Source organism: Penicillium chermesinum, assembly GCF_028974085.1.
Source record: "Penicillium chermesinum strain IBT 19713 chromosome Unknown utg000001l:1.0-1975020.0:1.0-1976611.0, whole genome shotgun sequence".
Lineage (NCBI taxonomy): Eukaryota > Fungi > Ascomycota > Eurotiomycetes > Eurotiales > Aspergillaceae > Penicillium > Penicillium chermesinum.
In genome coordinates, this window is record NW_026695311.1 from 1,916,132 (window position 1) to 1,938,930 (window position 22,799).

General features: G+C 47.6%; 11 protein-coding genes across 11 annotated transcripts; 7 read left to right on the forward strand and 4 right to left on the reverse strand.

Moving 5' to 3' along the window:
• Window positions 1-145: 145 nt before the first annotated feature.
• On the forward strand, window positions 146-529 carry N7468_000746 (uncharacterized protein; the record flags this gene model as incomplete). The annotated part of the gene is made up of 1 exon (XM_058470043.1): window positions 146-529. The coding sequence occupies one exon, from the start codon at window positions 146-148 to the stop codon at window positions 527-529; it is 384 nt and encodes a 127-aa protein (XP_058336074.1).
• Window positions 530-562: 33 nt separating this feature from the next.
• Window positions 563-1,110, reverse strand: N7468_000747 (uncharacterized protein; the record flags this gene model as incomplete). Its single annotated transcript, XM_058470044.1, has 2 exons — window positions 563-893; window positions 944-1,110. 2 exons carry the CDS (start codon window positions 1,108-1,110, stop codon window positions 563-565), a joined length of 498 nt encoding a protein of 165 aa, XP_058336075.1.
• A 1,215-nt stretch (window positions 1,111-2,325) lies between these two features.
• On the forward strand, window positions 2,326-4,657 carry N7468_000748 (patatin-like phospholipase family protein; the record flags this gene model as incomplete). The annotated part of the gene is made up of 7 exons (XM_058470045.1): window positions 2,326-2,434; window positions 2,693-2,800; window positions 2,866-3,021; window positions 3,073-3,468; window positions 3,513-3,572; window positions 3,628-3,655; window positions 3,712-4,657. 7 exons carry the CDS (start codon window positions 2,326-2,328, stop codon window positions 4,655-4,657), a joined length of 1,803 nt encoding a protein of 600 aa, XP_058336076.1.
• Window positions 4,658-5,223: 566 nt separating this feature from the next.
• N7468_000749 (uncharacterized protein) lies at window positions 5,224-5,793 on the forward strand (the record flags this gene model as incomplete). Its single annotated transcript, XM_058470046.1, has 1 exon — window positions 5,224-5,793. One exon carries the CDS (start codon window positions 5,224-5,226, stop codon window positions 5,791-5,793), a length of 570 nt encoding a protein of 189 aa, XP_058336077.1.
• Window positions 5,794-7,267: 1,474 nt separating this feature from the next.
• Window positions 7,268-7,705, forward strand: N7468_000750 (uncharacterized protein; the record flags this gene model as incomplete). The annotated part of the gene is made up of 2 exons (XM_058470047.1): window positions 7,268-7,582; window positions 7,661-7,705. The coding sequence occupies 2 exons, from the start codon at window positions 7,268-7,270 to the stop codon at window positions 7,703-7,705; spliced, it is 360 nt and encodes a 119-aa protein (XP_058336078.1).
• A 712-nt stretch (window positions 7,706-8,417) lies between these two features.
• On the reverse strand, window positions 8,418-9,277 carry N7468_000751 (uncharacterized protein; the record flags this gene model as incomplete). Its single annotated transcript, XM_058470048.1, has 2 exons — window positions 8,418-9,178; window positions 9,223-9,277. The coding sequence occupies 2 exons, from the start codon at window positions 9,275-9,277 to the stop codon at window positions 8,418-8,420; spliced, it is 816 nt and encodes a 271-aa protein (XP_058336079.1).
• Window positions 9,278-11,450: 2,173 nt separating this feature from the next.
• Window positions 11,451-12,068, forward strand: N7468_000752 (uncharacterized protein; the record flags this gene model as incomplete). Its single annotated transcript, XM_058470049.1, has 2 exons — window positions 11,451-11,499; window positions 11,584-12,068. 2 exons carry the CDS (start codon window positions 11,451-11,453, stop codon window positions 12,066-12,068), a joined length of 534 nt encoding a protein of 177 aa, XP_058336080.1.
• Window positions 12,069-12,278: 210 nt separating this feature from the next.
• Window positions 12,279-14,191, forward strand: N7468_000753 (uncharacterized protein; the record flags this gene model as incomplete). Its single annotated transcript, XM_058470050.1, has 2 exons — window positions 12,279-13,173; window positions 13,227-14,191. The coding sequence occupies 2 exons, from the start codon at window positions 12,279-12,281 to the stop codon at window positions 14,189-14,191; spliced, it is 1,860 nt and encodes a 619-aa protein (XP_058336081.1).
• A 579-nt stretch (window positions 14,192-14,770) lies between these two features.
• N7468_000754 (uncharacterized protein) lies at window positions 14,771-16,795 on the forward strand (the record flags this gene model as incomplete). The annotated part of the gene is made up of 4 exons (XM_058470051.1): window positions 14,771-14,869; window positions 14,930-15,927; window positions 15,979-16,198; window positions 16,253-16,795. 4 exons carry the CDS (start codon window positions 14,771-14,773, stop codon window positions 16,793-16,795), a joined length of 1,860 nt encoding a protein of 619 aa, XP_058336082.1.
• Window positions 16,796-17,747: 952 nt separating this feature from the next.
• N7468_000755 (uncharacterized protein) lies at window positions 17,748-18,134 on the reverse strand (the record flags this gene model as incomplete). Its single annotated transcript, XM_058470052.1, has 1 exon — window positions 17,748-18,134. One exon carries the CDS (start codon window positions 18,132-18,134, stop codon window positions 17,748-17,750), a length of 387 nt encoding a protein of 128 aa, XP_058336083.1.
• A 598-nt stretch (window positions 18,135-18,732) lies between these two features.
• On the reverse strand, window positions 18,733-20,199 carry N7468_000756 (ABC transporter ATP-binding protein; the record flags this gene model as incomplete). The annotated part of the gene is made up of 3 exons (XM_058470053.1): window positions 18,733-19,382; window positions 19,456-19,856; window positions 19,904-20,199. The coding sequence occupies 3 exons, from the start codon at window positions 20,197-20,199 to the stop codon at window positions 18,733-18,735; spliced, it is 1,347 nt and encodes a 448-aa protein (XP_058336084.1).
• Between the last annotated feature and the right edge of the window lie 2,600 nt (window positions 20,200-22,799).

Consider the following 22,799-nt stretch of genomic DNA (forward strand, 5'->3'; position numbering starts at 1 on the left):
CCCTCTCACCCTGATTAGGGTAGAACCTGAATCTATCAATTTATCAAACGGCTCGGTGCCCACATCTTCATCCTGCTTAATAGAAAGAAAAACTCCAAAATCCATGGTGCTACAATACCCTCTTGTCCTTCGCCAATCAGACAGCATGTCTATTTCGCATCCGCATCTTGATCCTATCCCGGAGGAGAAAGAAATAACACCAATGGACCATCGTATCCTTTGCTCCGGTGGTACCACTTCAACCCTTGAAATGATGCCATCAAGAATCAAGCAGGCAAAGAGCATACCAAATGACCCAAAAGCCCACATTGAGGAACTTGTGTATGAAGTAAGCTATCTTCGAGCAGAGCTTCAGTGGCATAAGGAGACAAAGCAGGTTCTCCTGGAGTTCCAGCAACGCATGTTCGACATTTTCCAAAACATGGAAGATACTTTGTCTCGGGCTACGGCGCGACTACACGAGTCAGAGCGCCGGTATTTGAAGGTCTGGGAACATGAATTTGGCGATGAACTAGGAGGTCGATTCTAGATGGTAGCTCAAGATAGTTTGGATTCAATGTATCTAAGAAGATGACGTATTTTCAAAGACCACTGGCAGCCTGCTAGAGATTTCGCCTAACTTAGACATAGCCTCATACTCTCGCTTCAAAACCTCTCTAAAGATCTTGTTGAGGGAATCCACAGACGCAGCCGTTTGTGCAACACGCGTCTGCAAATCTTCCACTTGAGCAGATATCATGAGAAGCCTTTTCGAAAGATCGTCAGAGTTCTCAAGGACACGTTTGGCCGTGAAGTTGAAATGCTCCATTGATCCCATCATGTCAAATGCCTGCCCTTGCTCTATTGAAGAGCAGCCTTGCGTCAAGGCAGGGGAATCCCGGGGAAAGAGATCACTATCTCAACTTGTCAGGGAATATTCCATGTGATAGGAGCGACCACTCACGCCAAGTCATCCGGACATGTTCCTCGTGTGCTTTGAGGTTCGTTTTGGAGACCCTGTGATTGGCTCTCGGTGGTAAACAGAGCAGAGTCGAGGATATCGTCGATATTTATCGATGAAGAGAAGTCAGAATAAAGTGGAAAATCAGGGGTTGTGAACGAATCGGGCATCTTGGTATAGTGTAGAATAATTACTTGGACCAGAGGAGTGGGGGGAAGTTGGCTCATTAAATGCACAGTCTGCATCGGGCAGCCTGGAACTGTTGGTAAAATTCGTATGCATTGTGGTTGGGTGACTTGATACCCCCCGGCCCGGGCGCCGGACGATGAGCTATGCCCAGACAAGTGGATTCTAGACCTCCCGAGTCATCTGAGACGTGGGTGAGCTAAAGGTGATCTGCCGAGAATGGACTTAAATGACTTCAATGAATCTCAAGTATTTAGCCAGAAGACATGGACTGAGCTACCATCCTGAAGCCCAAGTCAAATCTGATAATCACTTAGAGAAATGCCTGCAGAGAATATAGCTTGGCTAGACGTCGGCTTGCAAGAGGATTCTAGGGCTGCAGTCCGAGACTATGGTCGATTGAGAGAACTTATCTCCCAGCTTCCTACACCACAAAAACAATATCCGTCTATCTGTGTGTTTTTAGGGGGGTAGGTTTAAACAGACCGTTATGCAAAGCATGTTTCCTATGAACAATATCAAGCGGCACAGCTCAAAAGTTGCTATCAAGCTGCGAGCCGACATTTCCACAACTACCTCGCAGAATCCCATGCTCTTTGCGGAAGGTGATGATTTTGGTCTTCTCCAGTGTATTAATCCACTGATATTCAAGCCTGGCCAGGGCCAGATCACCTCCTGGTCCTGTGATCCACCAAGCAAGATTCATCTAGTCCTGTGGTCCCTGCTTATATTCCTGTTCACCGATGTGATCTGTCTGTGCTTGGGAGAACGATCAGAGGTTGATGCTGCCATACAATTTCTGATAGAGTGTGCCGACATTCGGAATACGCTTCCTTCTATAATTCAGCCACGGGTCATCCTGATTTTACAAAGCCCGGCAACAGAGACCACATCGTGGAGATCTCAAGTCGATGAAAGACTCTGTCGCGCTCAGTGTGTTCGCCTTGGAGATTCGTTCTCTAGTATAACTACCATGTGCTTCCGATCTAATGACCTCTGGCTACAAGGTCGACTTAAAAGCACAATTACTACAGAGATAGCCATAGTGAGAGGTGTGCGTCAGTCCAAGGGGTCTCTCCTTAATGGGCCCCACTTAGAATCGACGTTCCAACTTGCGCTCGGACATGTTTTATCTTCCATTACTTCTAGTTCAAGCGACAAGAATATCGCGTCCAGTGAGTGCCAACATTACGGAGCACATGGTCCACTATGTCGACGTTGGGAAATATGCGGGGTTAACGCCACATGATCTTGCCCCCTCAATGGCATCCGCACTTTTCATGGATCACTATGTTCCTGGAACCGTTGGTGAGTACCCCGCTGGCCCCACCGAAATTATCTGGTTAGACTCATGAGAGCAGGATTCGAACCGCGCCATGTTTTCCGGTCCTTATACGAAGCGTCAATAAAAGATGCATGTAACATGCATTGCTCACCAGGGTTAGAAATTGAAATCGAGGATAAATTCATGAGCCTTTTTGACCGATTCGAAGGCGGCACCTCGTCAATCACATTACGAGCAGAGCAATTGAACTCCCAAAAACAGATCCTACGTCACATCCATAGCAATAGGATCTGCTTGGTCTGTCTACTGGGAGTGGCACAACATGTGCTCTCTTGTGGCCACGCTCTATGTGATCGCTGTGTGCAGGTTTTCGGCACGCCCACAGCTGGGTACGATTATCGATTTACGATCGGCAGCTGCCTCTATTGTTGTTACCAACGACCACTTATCGTAGATATTATGGGCCCAACAATGAGCCCATCAATATTGGCTATAGACGGTGGAGGGGTCCGTGGGGTTATCCCCTTGGAGTTCCTTTTGCTTGTACAGGAGCACTTGAACCCATGCACGATCCAGGATGTGATCGATCTTGGGATAGGTACTAGTTCAGGTAAGTTCTTCGTCGATCTCAATTTTGCGGCGCTTATCTGATTGGTCGCAGGTGGTCTGATAATCCAAGGCCTCTTTATCATGTCCTGGACTGTGCCGGAATGCTCTCGTACTTTTGAAAGCCTAGCCCATCGTATCTTTAGCCAGCGGCGGAATTCTGCCGCTCTGAACTTGATTCGCCCATTCATAACGGGCCGGTCATTGGTCAGCGAATCAGCTCGATGGCTGAGTTGGCTACTCCGTGATAGCTGCTACGATGCTCGTGTATTCGATGATGTCCTAAAGGAGACTTTTGGAGAGTATAGACGGATGTTTGGCCCTAGTCGAGATGATCCAAGGGAGCAGTCATACTCCAGCACCAAGGCCGGCGTGGTTGCGACAGGAATCTCCCGAGACACGAGCACATTTGTCTTCGCTAACTTTAATCCGACGAGTAGGAACGAAGCCGGTAAGCGATATGCATAAGCCATAGGGATGATTGTGCTCACCAAGTCAAGGTCATCGAATCATCCGGCCTAGTGACACCGCACGGGACCCCACGGTTTGGAAAGCGTAAGACTACCCCTGCACTGGCCCCATATAATGATTGGCTGAAAAATTTCACTAGGGCCAGGGCCACGGCCGCGGCCCCCCTTGTATGCGACCCTTTCCTTGTATTGGTCCGCGTGATAGACTGACTAACCCACTATAGCTTTTTTACCCCCGCAGATCTGCAAGGAATTGGCTCTTTTCAGGACGGTGGGCTGAAACATAACTTCGCTGGCGCTATTGCCCTGGAAGTTTCCCACCAGATCTGGCCAAACGCTGGCGGGTCAGTTCGGATGTTATCCCTAGGCACCGGGATAACGGAGCTATCCGTGAACCAGACGCCCCATTTTCGAAACGTTTTTCGGGACAGCTTTTTACGCCGAGGGTTCGACGCGTGGATGTCAACTATGGACACTGAGCAGGACTGGAGGAAGTACAAGAGCCGCCTCTCGAGGCAGGGGGCCTTTGACACCATCAGACTGAACGTCCCCCTAGGTGATACACCAAATGGGATTGACGCGGTTGCTAGAATAGAAGAATACCGCGGCCTGGTTATTGCCCAACCCGGCAGCGCTAGGATGGCCCGGGAGGCCGCTACCATGCTACTCGTATCTCGATTTTACTTCATTATTTGTGGCCTACCGGAAGACACCACGGCCCCTTTTTGGTGTTGCGGTATGATTCGTTGCAAGGGACCCGCACAGTCCATCATTGAAGCCCTGGAGCATCTTTACCCTGACGGCACGAGGTGGATGTCTGATTATGGACTGCTGGAGAACTTCCAGGGACAATCCGGGATTTGCCCATCATGCGGGGGCTACAGCCAAGAAATCAGAATCCTTGCTCGACATGAGGACCATGAGATCAACATTTTCCTTGAAACCGGGTCCAAGAAGCGATGGCGAGCCAGCGGATTCCCTGCCACTGTGGCTTCATTTGTGGACAAGCAGGGCTTCCATTCACGTTTCGGCCGGGACGATCACGGAAAACCAGGCTGGGCTTCCTGTAAAATGTGTGACGTCTCCCGAATGCAAACAAAGAGAAAGTGCGCAATTGTGGCTCCCAACGCCGAGACCCCGAAGAGAGCCCGGCGGCCTGAGCGCAAATAGTACAGTATATTACCGCCTGTATTTAATACCGTTATTTTAGTATCTCTGGCTATATAGTTCAATCGCCGCTTTTGCAGACCTCAGCATTCTCCAGCTATGTCCGAAGACCGAACCAAAGTCAGAAAAAGAACCAGGACTCTCTTAAGGAAAGCCAACGAGCTTGCAAGTTTACCTGATGTTAAAGTCTACATGCTAGTCGCTTCACCGTGGTATCAATTCTGCTATAACTCTGAGAAAAAGGGCATATGGCCTGTTCCTGATACTGAACTGGTCAGTGATGGACACAACGCCAAAGTCTCAGGACTGACCAGGTTCTAGGACTCGCATTATCCCAATCTCCAGCGTGAAACGCCCGAAACCATGATACGAAAAGACGATGGCACTCTGCGTGACCTCAAACAACTTTCTCGTTATTTTACCCGCCGTGCTGAATTCCTGTCTCGGCTTTCTCAAGGATCTCACCCCTGAGGGTGAGTTGAACGTGATGCACCCCACCGCGTCCTCTATTTAAGTGGACAGGGAAAGTGCCCCGTGATGATACGTCGCTCCGTGAATTATATCACATAATGGCTTTCACCCTACCAAGTGCCGTCACATCTCCTGAAGGTGTATACACTGCAATCATTCTTTTCATCGCATCAGTTTATTTGATGTATCACTTTATCATAGTCATCATACACTTTCTATCGTCCTGCTCATTCTTCTCTAATCGAATCCGACCCTATATCTTGAGCCAGATTATATATGCTCGGTTCAATAATCATTTCCTCGGTGTTCACAGCGTATCTCGGTCTCACGTTGTGCTTGGGACTGCTTACTTCCTGGGTACGGGTATATGTAATGTTATAAGCGTCAACACGCTAGCTAAGGCAAGCTCGAGAGCCGCTCATTTGTCTCTGGTCAACCTGGCACCTATGTTCATTGCCGGTAGCTACGAGTTTGGAGCTCGGCTCCTAGGCATCTCACTGCATGCCTATCGCTCCGTTCATCGGATATTCGGATATGTAGCCTTTATAGAGGCTGTCGTGCATGTGGTTATCATGGGGTGTACACGAAAAATATCATGGTCCGACCATTCCGACTTCTACGGTTTGCTGGTCTGTTTGAAAGATTTATCTTTCCTGAATCATTTCTAACGCTCAACTAGGCTTCCTGCACACTATTATCACTCATCATCCTTCCACTGGTAAAGAAGCGAGTTTATGAGGTCTTTCTCCTCACTCACACTGGAAGCTCGATCCTAATTATCTACGCTGTTTGGCAACATGTCAAATCAGGCCCACATAGACTGTGGATTTTCCCCTTGGTCTTCGTGTCCACTTTCAGCGTTTCTAGTATTCTTCAGCTTCTCAGAATATTGTACCGCAACATCGTGATGGGTAGACACCCGATCCGGCTGACGCTTGAGACATACACAGGTAATGTCGCGCGAATGACTCTGGTCTTGCCACGCCCTTGGCATGTGCGAGCAGGAGAACGCGTCAATCTAGCAATTCCACAGATCGGCATATTATATCTTTTCCAGAGCCATCCGTTCACCATATGTTGGTGGGAAATGGGCGAAGATCGGTCAATGTCAATATCTGTTCTGTTCCGGCCGCGATCCGGATTCACTAGAAGAGTGATAGAACGCATTGAGCCTCTGAGAGAATACGGGGCTTGGATAGATGGCCCATTTGGACCTTCGTCCCTAAATGGGCTTCATGGGACCATTGGTGATTTCGGTCATGTGTTGATGGTTGCAACGGGGATTGGCATTGCAGCACAAATACCCTATATCAAAGAGATTCTGGAAGGACATCACCAAGGTTTGATTCGAACGCAAAGAGTATCCCTCATTTGGCAGTTGGATAACCGTGGGGACTGGGAGAGTGCGAGAGACTGGCTCCAGGACCTGGTTAAACAAGATAATGGATACGTGAGTGGAGTACGTGCTTGGTGAACTGGTGAACTTTTCCATCTTACGATCCATTCAGATGCTATACGTCACAGTATATGATCAACTAAGCTCTGCTGGGTCTACACAACGTATTGGAGCCAATGGGTTGATTACGGTACACAGTGGCTTGGTCGATTGGGAAGAGCAGCTTCAACTCGAAATGAACAGACAGATCGGAAAACTGATCGTGACTGGTATGGAAAGCCTCTCTAGAAAGAAGTGATGCGGCCACTAAACAATTTCCAGTCTCTGCTCGGGCTCAGGTACGTCGCACCATGCGTGACTTGGTCAGAACAAGGACCCATCTTGGGGTAAGGCTTTTTGAGCAAGAATTCCAACCATGGGGCTTTGGAGGATCTATACGGGCATATCTAAGGCCATAGTGTTGCTGCCAAAGTTTTGCAACATTAGAGCAGCGAAGGCAGGGGGATACAAAGCTGAAAAGTGTACCTTGAATCGCATGGCACCGCCTACGTATTGTACGATTTGAATACTCTACCAATCTCTCTCGCAAGGCTTTTCGGTCTTTTCTCAGAACCTCTATTATCTTTAGACCTAGACGTCTCGCATAAAACGCCTGTCCAGTTTCGGATTCCGGACCCACATTAGCCTGTTTCAGGCCTTCGACCTGAGATAAAGGGAGTTGACGAGCCAAGCATGGAAATGTAGCCATGTCATCCTCGCCGCCGGTCACTTATATACAAAAGGTTGTCGAAGCTGATCAAGTGCTTTGGGAATATAACATCCTCGCTAGTATAGCACATTGGGTATTACTGGCAGGTTATCTCATTCTTCCAGGGACATTCACATCTCTCCAGAATTCAGACGGTATTAGTCACAAACTAGGGCAAAGCCAGACTGGAAAGGCAATCTTAAACCAAATACAAAATCCTCCACTCATCGTATTGGGATGTCTGTTCTTTTTCATTGGAACATGTGGAATTGGAGGTCTTTATTGGAAGCATCAAAACAATTATATTTGGCTTGTTAATAGGCTATTCATGTGAGTTATGTCAAGTCCTACTCCCAGCAAAATACAGTGAGCTCATTCCAACTCGGAGCAGGCCGACATTGTTAAACGCACTGGCTGGGTTTACCAACAACAATGATAAATATATATACCGCCCACCACGGGGAGTGGTCAATCATGGCACTCCTCACTGTGCTAGCATCCCTTCTCTCAATATTGGCAGCTTTGGTTCTACTCTGGATCTATAGGTTCCAAAAGATCTCAAATCTCAAGAAGGCCTATAGAGAAGCCTACCGTATGAATTCGGTACAAAGCTTTGAACAGGATACTGATTTGTCACGCATTCGTCACGGCGCCTTCAATTTGCCCGATAGACCAGCTAGAGGGACTATTGCCGAAGAGGCCGATCAGAATGACATGGCAACAAAGGTTGGAAATTCCGGGATAATCCGATGATTATCCAGCTTGTGTCAGCCGTTGGCCGATTCTGCCTCTCCCACCGCCCTTGATGGCAGCACTGTCTGAACTACTGTCGTCCGAACACATACGAAAGTGGATGGAGAGATGGTGGGAGTTGGGTATTAGATCGGTCGCCGTAGCTTGTCCTTCCTCATCTTCTCCTCTTCCCTCTCTAGCTTAGTATTCCGAATTGAAACACCGTTGTTGCCGCCCCCAACTCCGATTAGGTTTTCCGTTGACAGCTTACAGCACTACTGCATTCTCTTAGGAGAAAGATTCGTGGCTTATGTGGTCTGGTGGTGGTTGGGGAGAAACCGAAGGCTTGGGATATGCTGAATAAATGTTGAACCTGAGGTGCAAATAAGTACTAAATTGCATTTAAAAAACTGTATCTATGTCAAGATTTCCATTGTTATTTCACGTGACGAGAGGAGTCCGCGATGGCTGTAGGACAACTGGGATAAGGCAGACTCCAGCAACCTGAGATGAGGACTCAATGGTCCTGCTCCCCCATACACAAGAACTCTTTCAAGTCGGACTGTCTTCAGGCTGACCTTCTGCCTCTGAATAAACTTGTCCAGGTCCGACACAATGAGCCCACAGTTGACCAGATCTATCTGCTGCAAAGACTCTAGGTGAATACCTGCCAAGAAATGCAAAAGGCTGAAACTATCCACGAGCTTGATCTTCGATATCCCCATAAGGCATTCGCTAGCCAGAGCAAGTAGATCCGTATGGTTCTTTCCCAGGCCTGCATAGAACCCATAAACTTCGATAGTCTGGATAGAGAACCCTTGGACTTGGGCGCTGCGTAAGGCTTTCATCATTGTCTCAAGATGAAGCGAAAATGAGTCTTTCCAGTCTATGAAGACACGATTCGCGAACCAGAAATACTTTTCATGCTGCGTCTCGTGAAAAGACAACTTGAAAGTGTCCAGGTGCAAAAATTGCTTCACGCACCCCTCAAAAATCGCGACGTCATGCCTTCTAGTCAGTATCTCATTTTGATCCCTCGCAATCGCGCTAAAGTGTCTTTGCGCCGCCTTATAAGACACCTCTATTGCCGCGGAGTCCCAGTTGAACTCATTCCGGTCTCTTCTGTACTCTTCGGGCGTATAGATATAAGCTTCGAAGTAGTCTAGGTAGCGGACATCTGTAAAACGTTAGATAAGAAAGCACTGACCAGAAACGACCTACAAGGATCAACTAGTTCCGTGGCCTCATAGTTGAGTACTCTCACATGTGGGGCCATTGGAGAGCCTGAAAGCTGGCGCAAATTCTCCAATCCTTTTGTTGAGAACGTGATTTTGACTTCTCTATAAAGTAGACGACAGGCTATGGCCCGAAGCCTTCGATTTGCCAAAGAGACTTGCTTCAGGGGCAATACAGGGAGATGTCCAAAGACCATTTCCAGCAGCTCTGAAGGTAGGTGCGCCAACCTGTATCCTCGGGACATTGTAGAAAAGCATTATGGCTCGAAGTTATCTCCTACCTGAATATCATAAATAAAATGGCCCTACTCCCGAGTGGGGCAGTCCTGTTTCGGATGGACTGCCATTTCTGGATGCCTGCAAAGTAGCAGGAAGTGCACGTGACACAGCTGTTATATATGCGGCTTGCCCAGAGCTTCAAACCTTGATATCTGAAGCACCTCAAGAGGACCAATTCTTATATCCTAGTACGTGAATTCCCCTAAAATTAAATAACCGGAGCTGATCATCGGCAGCGAGATGAAAGGCACTATTTTCTGGTCTTGCACCACTTGCTACGATATGTACTCAAGAGACGCGAGCATAAGTATTGTGTCCGATGTTCCCAGCACCAACTCGAAATCTATCAAGAAGTGGACACTTATCATCATACGAAGAAGGGTCATCAAGATCCACACTGTCTGCGAAGATTGCCTGTCGGGATATGGGGAAAAAGATAAAAGAAGCCTTGTCCCGGAACAGCGGAGGCAGATCATATACACCAGGAGCTTTCCTTGGATCAAGCAGCAATGGGATTTTTGGATATCCTGTACTGAGAACAAAAGAATAAGTGGCGCTCTCCAGCGGGATAGAGGTCTGTGCCTCTACCTTTGCACGACTGCTTACATTGGATGATAAAGTACATTGAGATATAGTTATGTTTTGGGGAAGCTTAAGTTTGATTGACCCGATCCCCGATCTTTATTCCCATAGGAAGGGTGGTAAAATAATGCCTTTTGAGGCTCCAGGCCCCTCCTGGATTTGCCAACTGGAGGAATTCATGCTGCGATGTTTAGTACCATGCAATCGTGACCAAGCTTAAACTTACCTTCAATAGACTTTTCGCCGAGCTCTCCACTGATTTTGTCATGAACGAGCGAGCTGATACTGATAATGGCGGGGTCACTAACTCAGAATCAGTTTCGCACAACAGGTTTGTTCTATCCCCAAGGTATAAAAGTATAGAGCCAACAGCCTTTAGGTCTCTCTGAAAGCCCCGCTTGAGTGTGTGTCTAACAAGCTGTCACCAATGTTCGCTAGAGAAACTTAGCTCAGATCGTCCCTCAAATACTTCCTATTATGAGCTTACGTACCGATTTTTATTTCCCCCAAGTGGGTCAAAATCACGTTGCCGCAGTTTATTGACCCGTGGCTAATCTTGAGAGCCGTATGGAGATACAAAAGCCCACGAAGAATCTCTTTGCAAATCGTGGCCATGTCCGGTTCGCTAAAGTCGACGCTCCCAGCCACACAAGCAAGCGATATCGCCAAATGCTGATAGTCATATACAATATGGATGATGCCTTGAGATTCAAAACTGTCCACAAGATTGATCAAGTTCTTATGGCTGGCCTTCCTCAGTAAAGCTATATCCTTAGGACCTCCATGGCGTTCTTTAATCAAATAGACTGGGAAGGTCTCCGTATCCATAATAGCGACCACTCCTGGGCCTGCCTGATCTATTTTGTAGAACCTGTGGTAAGGCCTCTTGACAGACGGGCTTCGAGGTGCGGTCTTCTGAGGGCTTGGTTTGATCGGGATCCCAAACCTTGTAGATTTGTTGTTACAAGGAATATTATCATTTGACACTGGGAGTACATTTGACTTGTTTGAAGATTCAACAACGTCGGAACCTTTAGGTTCCTTGTTGAGATCGGATTTTGGGCTGGCAACAGGGCGATCATCTTTCTCTGATGTTGTAAAGGAATGAATCGAAGAATCACTGTGATCCCACAAGGAATGAGGAAGGATTGTCTTGCGCTTAGAATAGGCCATAGCTCCAGGGGATTCTCCAAAGAGATCAAATGGGGATGGAGCTTATAACAAAGACGGACCTACAGTCTTTCGAAAGGAGGGGGTTAAAGTGGGTCGTTGACCGAAACAGGACCTGACCAGTCTCGGATATAATTGACCGGGGTTTCCCACAGCTTTGGCCCAAAGAGGGCCTATTCCACGATGGGTGGGCAGGATAATAAGTCCGGAAATGAGAAGCGAGCTGTATTACGTGAAAGCTGTCGAAGGCGTCTCTCACAGCACATCTGTATGACATTCCGGTGGATTTATCCGAATAACGATTAATAGAGACTAGGGCAACGTTTGAAAATCAAAGTAGACCCATCCCAAGTCCGATTGAAGGCCGCAGGGGAGGGTTACTCTTGGAAGATCAACGATCCCTCTCTCCGACCCTTGTTCCGAAAGAATCTTAGCAAACATTCGGTTGGGGCATATAGGCGTCTATTGAAAGAAGTTGGGAATTCATTCTTCGCAGTCAGAGAATCTGCAACGCAAACCGTCGAGCTCGATCCTGGAATCATTACAGACCAGGCTATTAAACTACAAGCTGCGATGGAGAGAGTGGAATCACTCGAGAAGGCCTTGGGCGCCGCATACGAAGAGCTTCAATGCAGAGATCAAACACTAAAAGAAGCCCAGGAAACGATCAGCGTACAAGAACAAATTGTTCAAAATTGGCAAACGTTGGCTGAGTTTTACGAGGCGAAATGCAAACAGAACGACTATACTATCGGCCAGCTGAAGGGGATATTACAGACATCGGAGACGAATATCATGTGAGACTAGGATTTCTTGTGCTGGCCAGTTTCGGACAATCCTGTTTCGGACACTCCTGCTTCGGGCGAGCTCGTTTCGGAAATTACGTTAAATCCGGAATGTATCAATTACTGGACACCGTATAAATAGCCTTATTTTCGCTCCTCATTACGTAGAGCTATTTTCTTAAAAACCCAAAGGCAGACTTATATAATCACTGTCAGGCACTCTGTCATGGGCCGTAAGAAAGGAAAGGCCAACGCGGCCCAGGACGGGACCCAGAACGAGACCCAGGACGGGACCCAGAACGAGACCCAGAACACGACCCAGAACGAGACCCAGAACACGACCCAGAACGAGACCCAGAACGCGGCCCAGAACGCGACCCAGAACGCGACCCAGAACGCGGCCCAGAACGCGACCCAGAACGCGGCCCAACGGCAAGCACGGGATATTCAGACACCCGTCTCAGATCGTGAAGGGTCCCACGACGTGGAGAAGCAAAGATCGGAACCATCGATTACGGAAGTGAAAGCACGGGACATTCAGACACCCGTCTCAGACCGTGAAGGGTCCCACGACGTGGAGAAGCAAAGATCGGAACCATCGATTACGGAAGTGAAAGCGACTCCCCAGCAGACGAGGTTTGCCAGAAGTCCGACTCGGGCGGGTGACTTCGCTCCAAATGCAGGCGACCACCACTCGGATGATGCAACAGACGTTGATATTGATGATGCATCTGAGCAGGATGCCCCAGTCGAGAGCGAGCTGGAGCCTATCAGCAGTTGGGTCAAGAAGATCATCCGTAGTGAAACTTTAGCGCAGTCCGACAAGATGGTTGAGCAGTTCTTCACGGCCAATAAACCCCAGTTTGCAGAATGTGAGCAATTCTTCCAAAGGCTCAATCAGCAGATCCGGGCGGCCAACGCAGAGCACATGGTGGATAACGTTGACACCGGCGTCATCCCCGAAACCGGCTATAACGGTCTCTGTCAAACTTGGCAACAAGCGGCCAACTGGGCCGTCGCAAGAAAATCCCCGCAAGACTTCTGGGAGGCTTTCAATACGACCCATGATCTCCTCAATACTTTCAACAAGAGATACCACCTTCCACAGAGTTGGAACATCAGTGAAGCGTGGGCGGAAAAACTGATTGGAGCCCCGAACCCGGACCCCGGAAAGACCTGGAAGCCGATTTCGCCAGCGATCATCTGAGCATCAAATCGGATGTTGTCGCTGAAGAAAGCAGTGTTTCGGGACTCGATGCCTTGGAGGCAAGGGCAGTCAAACAGCAGCGCCAATCGAAATCGGCGGAAGTCTTATACTGGTGGCCCAAAGGAACAGGGTCACAGATATTTGTGCGCTACGGAGGCCAGAAGGCACCTATATATCGAATTCGCGCTGGTTCGCATGAACCCTACGACAAGACTCAGGTGAAGCGAGTCCTGACCTCACAGGCTCGAGGAACAGCTAAAGTAACGGGGACTAAGAATGGGTTTCCCGAGGAATACTGGAAATACAAAAGAGAAGATGTGAAAGACTTGATCGGCGTGGGTTGGAAGATAGAAGATGACGACGAAGAGGGATTGAACCCGCTCAGTTATCTCCAGCCCGCAAAGAGAGCTATTTATCCTCAAACTCGTTGTCTGGTAAAGTGGAAGGATGGTATCACGACACTGGAAGGGCGAGCCTTTCTCCGTCGTATCACGCATGGCTCAGCACTAGATGGTGACCGAGTGATATACCAAAAGGCCGCCGAACTTGAGAGTGCTTACCGAAAAACACAAGGCCTCGAGGAGCGGGAGGATGTCGACGAGGAGGACCACATAGACGACACTGAGAGTGATGCGTCTTCCGACTCAGCGAGTTCGCTCCACAATAAACCTCGAAGAGAACCAGTGTACTCTTCTAAAGCTTCAAAGAAGACTAAAAATCATCGGCGCTACGAGGACAGCAGTAGTAGTGATGCGGAGAGCCTTGCCTCGCGAGTTTCGTCCTCAAGAAGACACCGCGGTGGAGCAGCCTCTTACCGTCAACCAGGACGAGGGAAGTCTGAGAGCCACGAAGCTACGATCCGGAAGCTTGAGCAAGAGATCGCACGACTCAAGATGGGAAAACCATCAAAGGGTTATCGCAAGGTGCACTGACTGCGTTAGCGACGAGATGATGACTCTCCCTCGTGATGAGTAATATGGACATTAGTATATTCACTCATTGGTTTACATGAATTCGTCTCCTCTGTGGCGTTCTCCTGGAGAGATGGATTTTTGGTTTTCTATATAGTCATTCCTTATCTTGCCATTTGTCTTTGGTTTCCCGCGGATATGAGCAGGTCTCATGTCAATGATCAAGTTTTTCTTTTCGAAATTGGAAGTCCTCAGCTCATCACTTTACGCCTTGGCCGTGATCATTAACCTGCCCACTGCTTTCTAGCAATTACTGTAGGCCTTTTACCTCTCTTTAGAAAATCATTCCTTGAAATGCATAGATATATTCCGGATGTCCAGGTCAGGGGGAGAAGTGTTGGACGAATAAGGCGTCCCCTCAGAAAATAGTGGATGTGGGACGCCAACAGTTGTATTCAATACACAGTACATACATACAGGGCTGAAACATGTGGGTCTGTCTGCCAAGGCGCCCTGAACCCATAAAAACCGATAAGCTGCCGCTCTGGCGACCTGAGGTCTTTTCCGTGACATGCAACCCATCCAAGCGTCTGGTTCACGATGGCACCTCCAGAGAACCTCCAGGCTATCTCTCTCCTGAAGAAATTCATTCAATTTGTGATCTCTTCCAACGTTAATAATATTCAGGAGATCCCTGAGGTTTGTGATTTGCTCTACATTATCACACCGTCCTGGTAGTTTTGAATTGACAGATGGTAGTTCCGGGATATAACTCGTGAGCTCGTCCAGAAAGATCCTAATACAGCAAACGCTGTTCGAGAGGCTTTGACAGAACCATCAAAGAGACCTTTACCCCGAAGATCTACAGCGCGGCGAAGGCGCCGTCGAGACGGCCTGTCGTATCGGCCTCCCTACACCTCGCGAACATCCGCCCGACGTGGCTCCAACTTCGATGCCCATCCTAAACAACCAGCTAAGCACGCTGATATAAGGGATCAGAGTGTCATGCCAGGTGTTGAAGCCCAACCAGCAGAAGAAAGCACTAAGCAAGCTAAACAAGCTGAGCATATTGCACAAACACCAACACCTTCATCCCTCCAATATGGCTCCAACTTCGATGCTTATCCTCCACAGCCAGGGAAGCACGCTGATATGGAGGATCAGAATATCACGCCAAGTATTCAAGCTCAATCAGCGGAAGAAAGCACCAAGCTAGCTAAAGAAGCTGAGCACAATGCACAAACATCGACACCTTCATCCAATTTTCAAGACTTCGCTTTTCAAGTTACACAGTCTCTCTGGCATATAAAACTCTTTCAGGAAGAAGTTCCGTCAGCTTTCCACCAGTCGATCCTTCGCTCACTTGCTAAACGTGACGATGAACAATCACCTGCCCTGCAGCATTGGTCCGATGGTTCAATGTTCGTCCGTGTGATCGAGGCCAGTGCTGCTTCTCAGAAAAGAAGGAAAGTCCTCAACATGCTAGAATACATATGGGCTTATGAGTGGCATCAAGACCAGGTAGATCGTGCCAGAAATGAGACTTTTACGAAGCGACGGAAACCTATCAGCGATAGGACTGCTGCGGGCCGTGTACTTGACGCAATCCAAAAGCCCGCAATACCAGGATATATCTCTAAGCGCGAAAAGGATCTTCAGCGTGGCCGGATTGAGAAACAACTTCTTAGGGGGAAGATACTTAGTACCAAGTTGGTGAAAGAACTTGGGCTGGGTATCCTGTTCAGTCCAGAGATCTGGTATAGTAATGAAAGAAAGAGTGGAAGTATGGACACTAATTCATGTAACAGGGATTATATAAAGCTTAGTTCAAAAGAGCTAGACCAGCTTATCCACGATTTCAGGAATGACTATCAGTTTATGATATTATTCGAAGCCTTGTCGAAACAGCTATATACATTCGTCGAACAAGGCTGTCCGGATCTAAGGCAATTCTTCTTAGACCTCAAATCTAGTAGGGCCTTGGATTTTGCGGACCTGGTTTCTATGGAGCGGATGGAGACTGAATATGTAAGATATCGCGTCCTCTTTATAGATCTGACTCTCGATTCTAACTATAGATAGGCCGACCTGCCTGCCCAGAAGAACTATTGGAACGACAAGCTTGAAAGAGCTCTGGCTGACTTGGAATGTTACATCAAGGTCAGCATTCTTGCTAAACCTAAAGGGGCTTCGTTTGAGCAGGATGATGCTATCTATATTCTCAATAACGAGATTTCATGCGAGGATCTGCAGAGGCTTAATGGTAAATGGCTAACATCGTTGTTGATATTCGCTATTATGGGTGTGACAGATAGGCCGGGTTGGGTGAGTTTTGGGTACTCAATCCAAATCGACCAAACCGACAATCCTTTCAAAAGATGTGCCGAAGATATTTCATCCCGAAGGGAGCGCGGGCAGGAACCTCTTGTCTATTTCCGGCCCCTTAACCACCAGAACTCACACTTCACGCTGCTGGAGATTAATGAAAAGGACCGAATGATCCGTCATTACGACTCGCTTCCTGTTAAGGAAAACAGAGATCTAGTCATGCAGAAAGCGCAACATGGGCTGGGGCATATGGGATTTCAATTCGAAGAAGCAGTATGTCTTGTCCCGTCTGAGTAGGATATTTCTAACACGTTTCAAGCCTACACCTCGGCAGCCAGACATGTGGAGTTGCGGCACAAGAGTTCTGTGGAACTTCCAAATGTTAGCAAATGGCTTCCGAACGGATCCCTGTGACAATACAGTATCAGAGAGGATGGCATTCGATATTGTACAAAGGCTGCTTATATGCGCAGAAAGGGGATTCATATCAAAGAGATAGCATCCTGATTCTAGCCCTCATATTGGCCTTTGTCTATCAAGTAACAGTGCGTCGAAGAAGGAATAAGACAGCTTATAAATAAAACTAGGTTTTTTATTTATGACCCAGGCTAGATAGTGTCTAGTAAGAGTAGCTTTTTCTAAAAGCATATGGATAGTCGAATTCTCAGCATGGATCTTTTTTTCCTGTGTTCTAGGTCATCGGATGATCTCGAAGCCCTTCCTTAGCTTTATTTATCGCATAGAGAGGTCTCCTTGTCTGAATGCATTCTATTGCAGTGCACTTCCAGAGCGTACTTTGTACGGAAAGCCCTTGGACAGCAGGTTTCAGGGCATATATGAACTCTCATCTCTTTGTGCATACGTTTATGCACATTCGATTGATGATCTGTTTCAAATTTCTTTCCGCATCTAGTGCATCCAAAAGGGCCCTCGACTGGATGGAACCTTTGGCGGTGCGTTGACAATTGGTATTCTTTAAAAAAAGCCCAAGGACAGCGGAGTTCATCGCACATATAATCTCTCTTCTCTTGGTGCATGCGTTTGTGTACTTCCAGGTCATCAGGTGATTTCAAGTCTTTTTTGCAGTCAACTTCCTCGCATAGAAAAGACCCCATTTCTGGATGTTGCCGTTCGATGTGTCTTCTCCGATGGCAATTTTGACGGAAAGCCCCTGGACAGCCGATTATTGGGCATATATGACGTTTATCTTTGTGAAAAGCTTGGTGCCGTTCTATGTCATCACGTGATTTCAAGTACTTTTAGCAGTCATTTCCTTCGCGTAGAGAAGTCTCTTCTTAATGGGGACAGGAGACGGCGGGTTTGGGCTTTGGGATCTAGAGGCTCGAGGAGGGAACGGTGAATCTGTAGAGGTAGGAGCCAGATCACGTTCCTGTTGACTTAAAGCTTCCTGACCCTCTAAGCTGGAATATTGACTCCGAATTTCGGGTGGTGGGGATCCAGAAATATTCATAAACTCGACAGGTTGCAGGGGCGGAATTTGAATCGGACTCTGACAGGCTCGCGAAAGGCCCGGCGAATCTATATGGGTAGGAGGCGGATCATCGTTGTGTCGACTTAACACTGTCTGGCCTTCTGAGCGATCAGAGACCGGATCCAGTAATTTGGCAATATCCATGAAGAAAGTGGCAGGAATAAGCTGAGGAAAATAAAGGCTGGTCTCTCTTAGCAAGATAAAGGCGAGTTCCCCCTTTTGTAGAGAAGCAAGTTAATCCCAGCTTTGCGCTAATAGGACGACAAGGATTACGGGTACTTCTGTTTTCTGAATGGCTCACATACGGAGATAGAGTGGAGCCAGCTGAATGGCCCAGCGCACTATAAATTTACCAGACAGTACCGAAATTACAGGTTGGAAGCTTACAGTGGATCGAGAACACCCACTCGACTCAGAGACATGAGCCATTGTCAGTGTTCGCTGCCTTTCGAACCTTTTCTTTCCCGCTTCGTGCGCAGGGAATTCAGAATCTATCAATATGGTTTCTACATGATATCAGAGGAAACGGTATTCGGTATTATACAGAGGCTACTTTGTATGCACGGAAGGGAATTCATAGCGAAGCGGTAGCCTCCTAGTTCTGTCCTGAAATCTTAGCCGCCTCTAGGCACCTTTTCTGCTTTGCGATGGTTTTCTTACTGATTATTGACACCTTTACCAGTTGAATCCCAGCTAGCTTTGATCAACTATTACTACTCCGCTCTCGTGTCCGATGGAATTGTCAACCAGTCTGTGCTTCGCAGAGCCTAGTATAGTAGCCATTCTTTTCGAAGAGTTGCTGATGCGTCCCACATTCGCTGATCTCTCCCTTATACATGACCAGAATTTGATCAGCCTTCTTGATCGTACTCAATCTATGAGCAGTCATAACTATTGTGGCGTTGGTTTGTTTCAGTGACGTAACGACATTTTGCTCTGCGATCGCATCTAGAGCCGATGTGGGCTCGTCCAGTAAGAGAATACTAGGGCTCTTTAGTAGCAGACGGGCGATCTCGAGCCGCTGGGCTTCCCCATCGCTCAGGCGATGGCCTTCTTTCCCTAGGAGTGCTTCGTACTGCTCTGAGAACTTCATGATACATTCATGAAGACTAGCACGCTTGCATGCGTCGATGATCTCTTCTTTGGTAGCCCCTGGTTTTGCACGTCGGAGATTCTCTATCACTGAGCCGTTTGAAATAGTTGACCGTCCGGACATAATGCCAATATGACTCCGGAGAGATTCGCAAGTTAAATCGGTAATATTGTGCCCGTCAACAGAGATGCTTCCTCTAGTAACGTCATAGAGGCGGAAGATAAGACGAAGCAATGTCGATTTACCACCTCCCTGATTCTCCGACGATTGCAGTGATGGTACCCGGCCCACAACGGAAGCTAATGTCATGTAACAGTTCACGGTCAGAACCACCCAAGAAATAGACATTCTTAAGTGACAGTTTGCCCGTACACTCTGATAGAGACAGCGCGTCATCTTTGTCAATCACCTCTGGCTTTCTATGAAGATTCCTCACCAAGCGCTCGAGATGGATCAGATTGGACTGAGTTGACACAAATAATATGCTAAAAATTTGTTCGATCGGGCTCTTGAGCGTTTGGAGGAAGAACACCATAGATGTAAAACCACCCAGAGGTCGTCCGCCCATTATGACTTGTCTTCCAGCAAAGAGCACAGTGCATAATGTCCACAGCGTCATTATTAGTCCCTGGGCAAAGTTTAATTGGCTAGATGCCCATGAACTTCTAATTTCACTGTCGTGGAGGCTTTTCAAGGAGCGATCATATCGAATGATGTGAGAAAGGAGGTCTCCAAGATAGGTAACTGTCAACCAAGAATGAATTGGGTCATTCCTAATTTCACTGTTAGACACACCATGATACTGTGGTTGTACACTTACAGGGATTCATTGTTCTTCCGCCAATCATCCATCGTTCTTCTTTGAGACTTTTCAACCTTTTTCGTGAGCGCAAATGTGACCAATAGGTAGCAGATAGCCCCATAAGCAACAACGAACGCGTAATAGATATCGTAGTGGACCGAGAGATATACCAAAGATCCGGCAAGTGATACGGCAGTTGGAATGACGTTAAATGCGAACTGATCCAGGAACGTAGTTACCGATGACGAGCTCGTAATGTCAGAGACAGTGGTCGACGGATTTGTACTTAAATGGTACACGGCATCTAGGTTCATGGTGTGTTGAAAAGATTGCGTTGCAAGATCACGTTGACAGCTCTTTTTGAACTCCCCCCATAAGTAGTTGCGCAGTACATAGAGGTTTGGCTGAATTAAAAGGAGCGTTCCATATTGTAGAGTCTCTCTCCATGGTACTTGACCATCCTGAATTGCGTTGATAATCGCCCCAAGGCTGAGAGGGATTGTAAGTGATAGTGCGCGGTCCAATAAGGCGAGTGAGACGCTTATGGCCGCTGCCATCTTGATACGAAATTCTGAGGGCCAGAGGAATGGCAATAATATAGCATAGTCCCGGAGAGACAATGCCTGGTCATGCTCGGATTCTCTTTCTTGGTTTATGAGAGGTGTCTGCCCCCCGGCTTCCCGGTCAGGCTGGGATTCTCTTTCTTGGTTTATGAGAGGTGTCTGCTCCCAGGCTTCCCGGCCATGCTCGGATTCTCTTTCTTGGTTTATGACAGATGTCTGCTCCCCGACCTCCCGTGTGTCAAGATATTTTGGACCTAATAAGCGAAAATGTAGCAGTGACATGCCACTGAAGCACGCAGCACGAAGCGCATTTGACGTGACTTCAAAACCTAGGCCTGTGACTGGAGACAGAGAGACTTTTAAGCAGAGTCGTGATATGAGGATTGCTATCTCTGTAAGCATGCTGAAGAAGATAGAAATAGAGGGAAAAGGCTCGATTGTCATTCATCCGGTTTATATGGTTGAAGAAGTGTATGAAGAAAGAGGTGCATAGATAGACCTAATTTCTCAATCAGCAGCTATTTATAGCAGAGACAGCTATTATCAGAGTTACATACCGCAGTAATCTTCCTATAGGGCCAATTTTCGACCGAACTTATCAGATTGTCCATGATAAAAGCGATCCCGTCACCGATGTAAAGGAGGAGAATGGCTAGCGATAGCCAACGATCGTTTCTGTTCTCGATGGGGGGTTGCTGTGATTGGATACCCCTTCCCCTTTGGAGTAGATATATAACGAAGACGACCGTGACAAAGCCAAGTAGGCCAGGAGAGGCACCTAGTGTGAAAGCTATTATATCTCCGCTTAAATGCTTCATCGTGGTCTTCTCGTTTTGTTGCTGATAAGCATTTCTTGTAGAAGCGAGAAGGAGAGAGGACGGAATTACGACCATGCTTGGTGAAAGATTGACGAGGGTCGATTGCTGGGTGGAATGTGAACGGATGAAGGCTGGGGAAAAAGTCCTGTATGAGGTCTCTGGATCAAGAAATGCCACCTAAGAGGGCCTTCTCTGAATAATAAAGCCCGGATTCCAATTGTCGATCGATTATAGGGTAGGCGATAGGAAATAGGAGCTAAGCCACCACATCACAGGCCGAAGAAGCCAATAGCCTGAAGCCCATGGTTATTTTCTTTTTCTTAAAAAAGACGGTAATGTACTAGTATGCCCTTGCAGCCTCTAATTTACCGCCTTGTAATACCACGACGTGCCTAAAGCTCCACTATAGCCTGTCAGGTTTCTGATCTGGGTAACCTGGAATTAATACCCAGCAGCCTGATTCTGGAGGGGGCTGTGTAAGGCATAGTAGCGGTACTGGCATTGAAGGCGGCTATGAGCCGCTTACAATCGTCTCCCAGCTGCAATTTCTGTTTCTATTCCCGAACCTTCTACAGTTTTATATTTATATCAGATACAGAATAGCCTACGAGCGAATATACTACATTTGTAAGACAGAGCCAGACAAGTCTCATTGGATTTCCCTCGCTACCAGAACTTAAGATGCGCCCTTAGTCCCAAGATTTCTTCCTGAACCACAATAGCTAGTATTGGTTTCTCGAATCGTGACCGGAATCGTTCTTATGATGACCGATATTCTTTTCTCGATTGGCTATTCGGATACCGTGAAAGCCCATCTCCGAGGGATATAAAAGCTGAGCTGGGACAGGGCGATCCGTTCCTATAGTCGAGGAATATGGCCTTCCGATCTTCGAATCTAGAGCGTCGGATGTTATTGTTGTTGTCATCGCGATAGTAAACTTTGGTGTATCTTCAGAAGGGGGGGGGGTCTGCCAAAAAATGTCAAAGAGCAGCTCCAAGGACCATGTAGGGATCATGAGGGGACTAACCTGTCGATTCTGGACCGGAGCACTTAACATCGAACAATCTCTGTAGCCGCGGTTCTTCAAATTTGCAAGCTTCGATTGGCTGAGCTGAAGTCTCCTTCACAGGAGGTTCATTAGATTGTGGCGATGCTGTTCCCTGGCTATTATCGCTCCAAGGCTCTTGATGCGGGGGAGATTGAACCTCTGAACGAGCGAAAGAACCTGGATATGGCAGTGGAATTCCCATATTGAGTATATTAGAGAGTCATTCCGTTGTGAGACAACAGATGGATGATGTGATCCCTAAGTATTGCGAAAGGCGCACAGGTCCTTATGATAAAGCATCCGAGTCCTAGGCTCCAGGAAGTCGAGACCCGGAGCTATTACTATAGGTTTCCTATACTATGCCTGACCCATCGCCCCACAATTAATGGACTTGAAATTGTACGATCAGCGCCTCCACCCCCTACGTCCCCTGGAAAGGTCAACGTTTCAGCTAGTACTACCCCGTACGATCAGCGCCTCCACT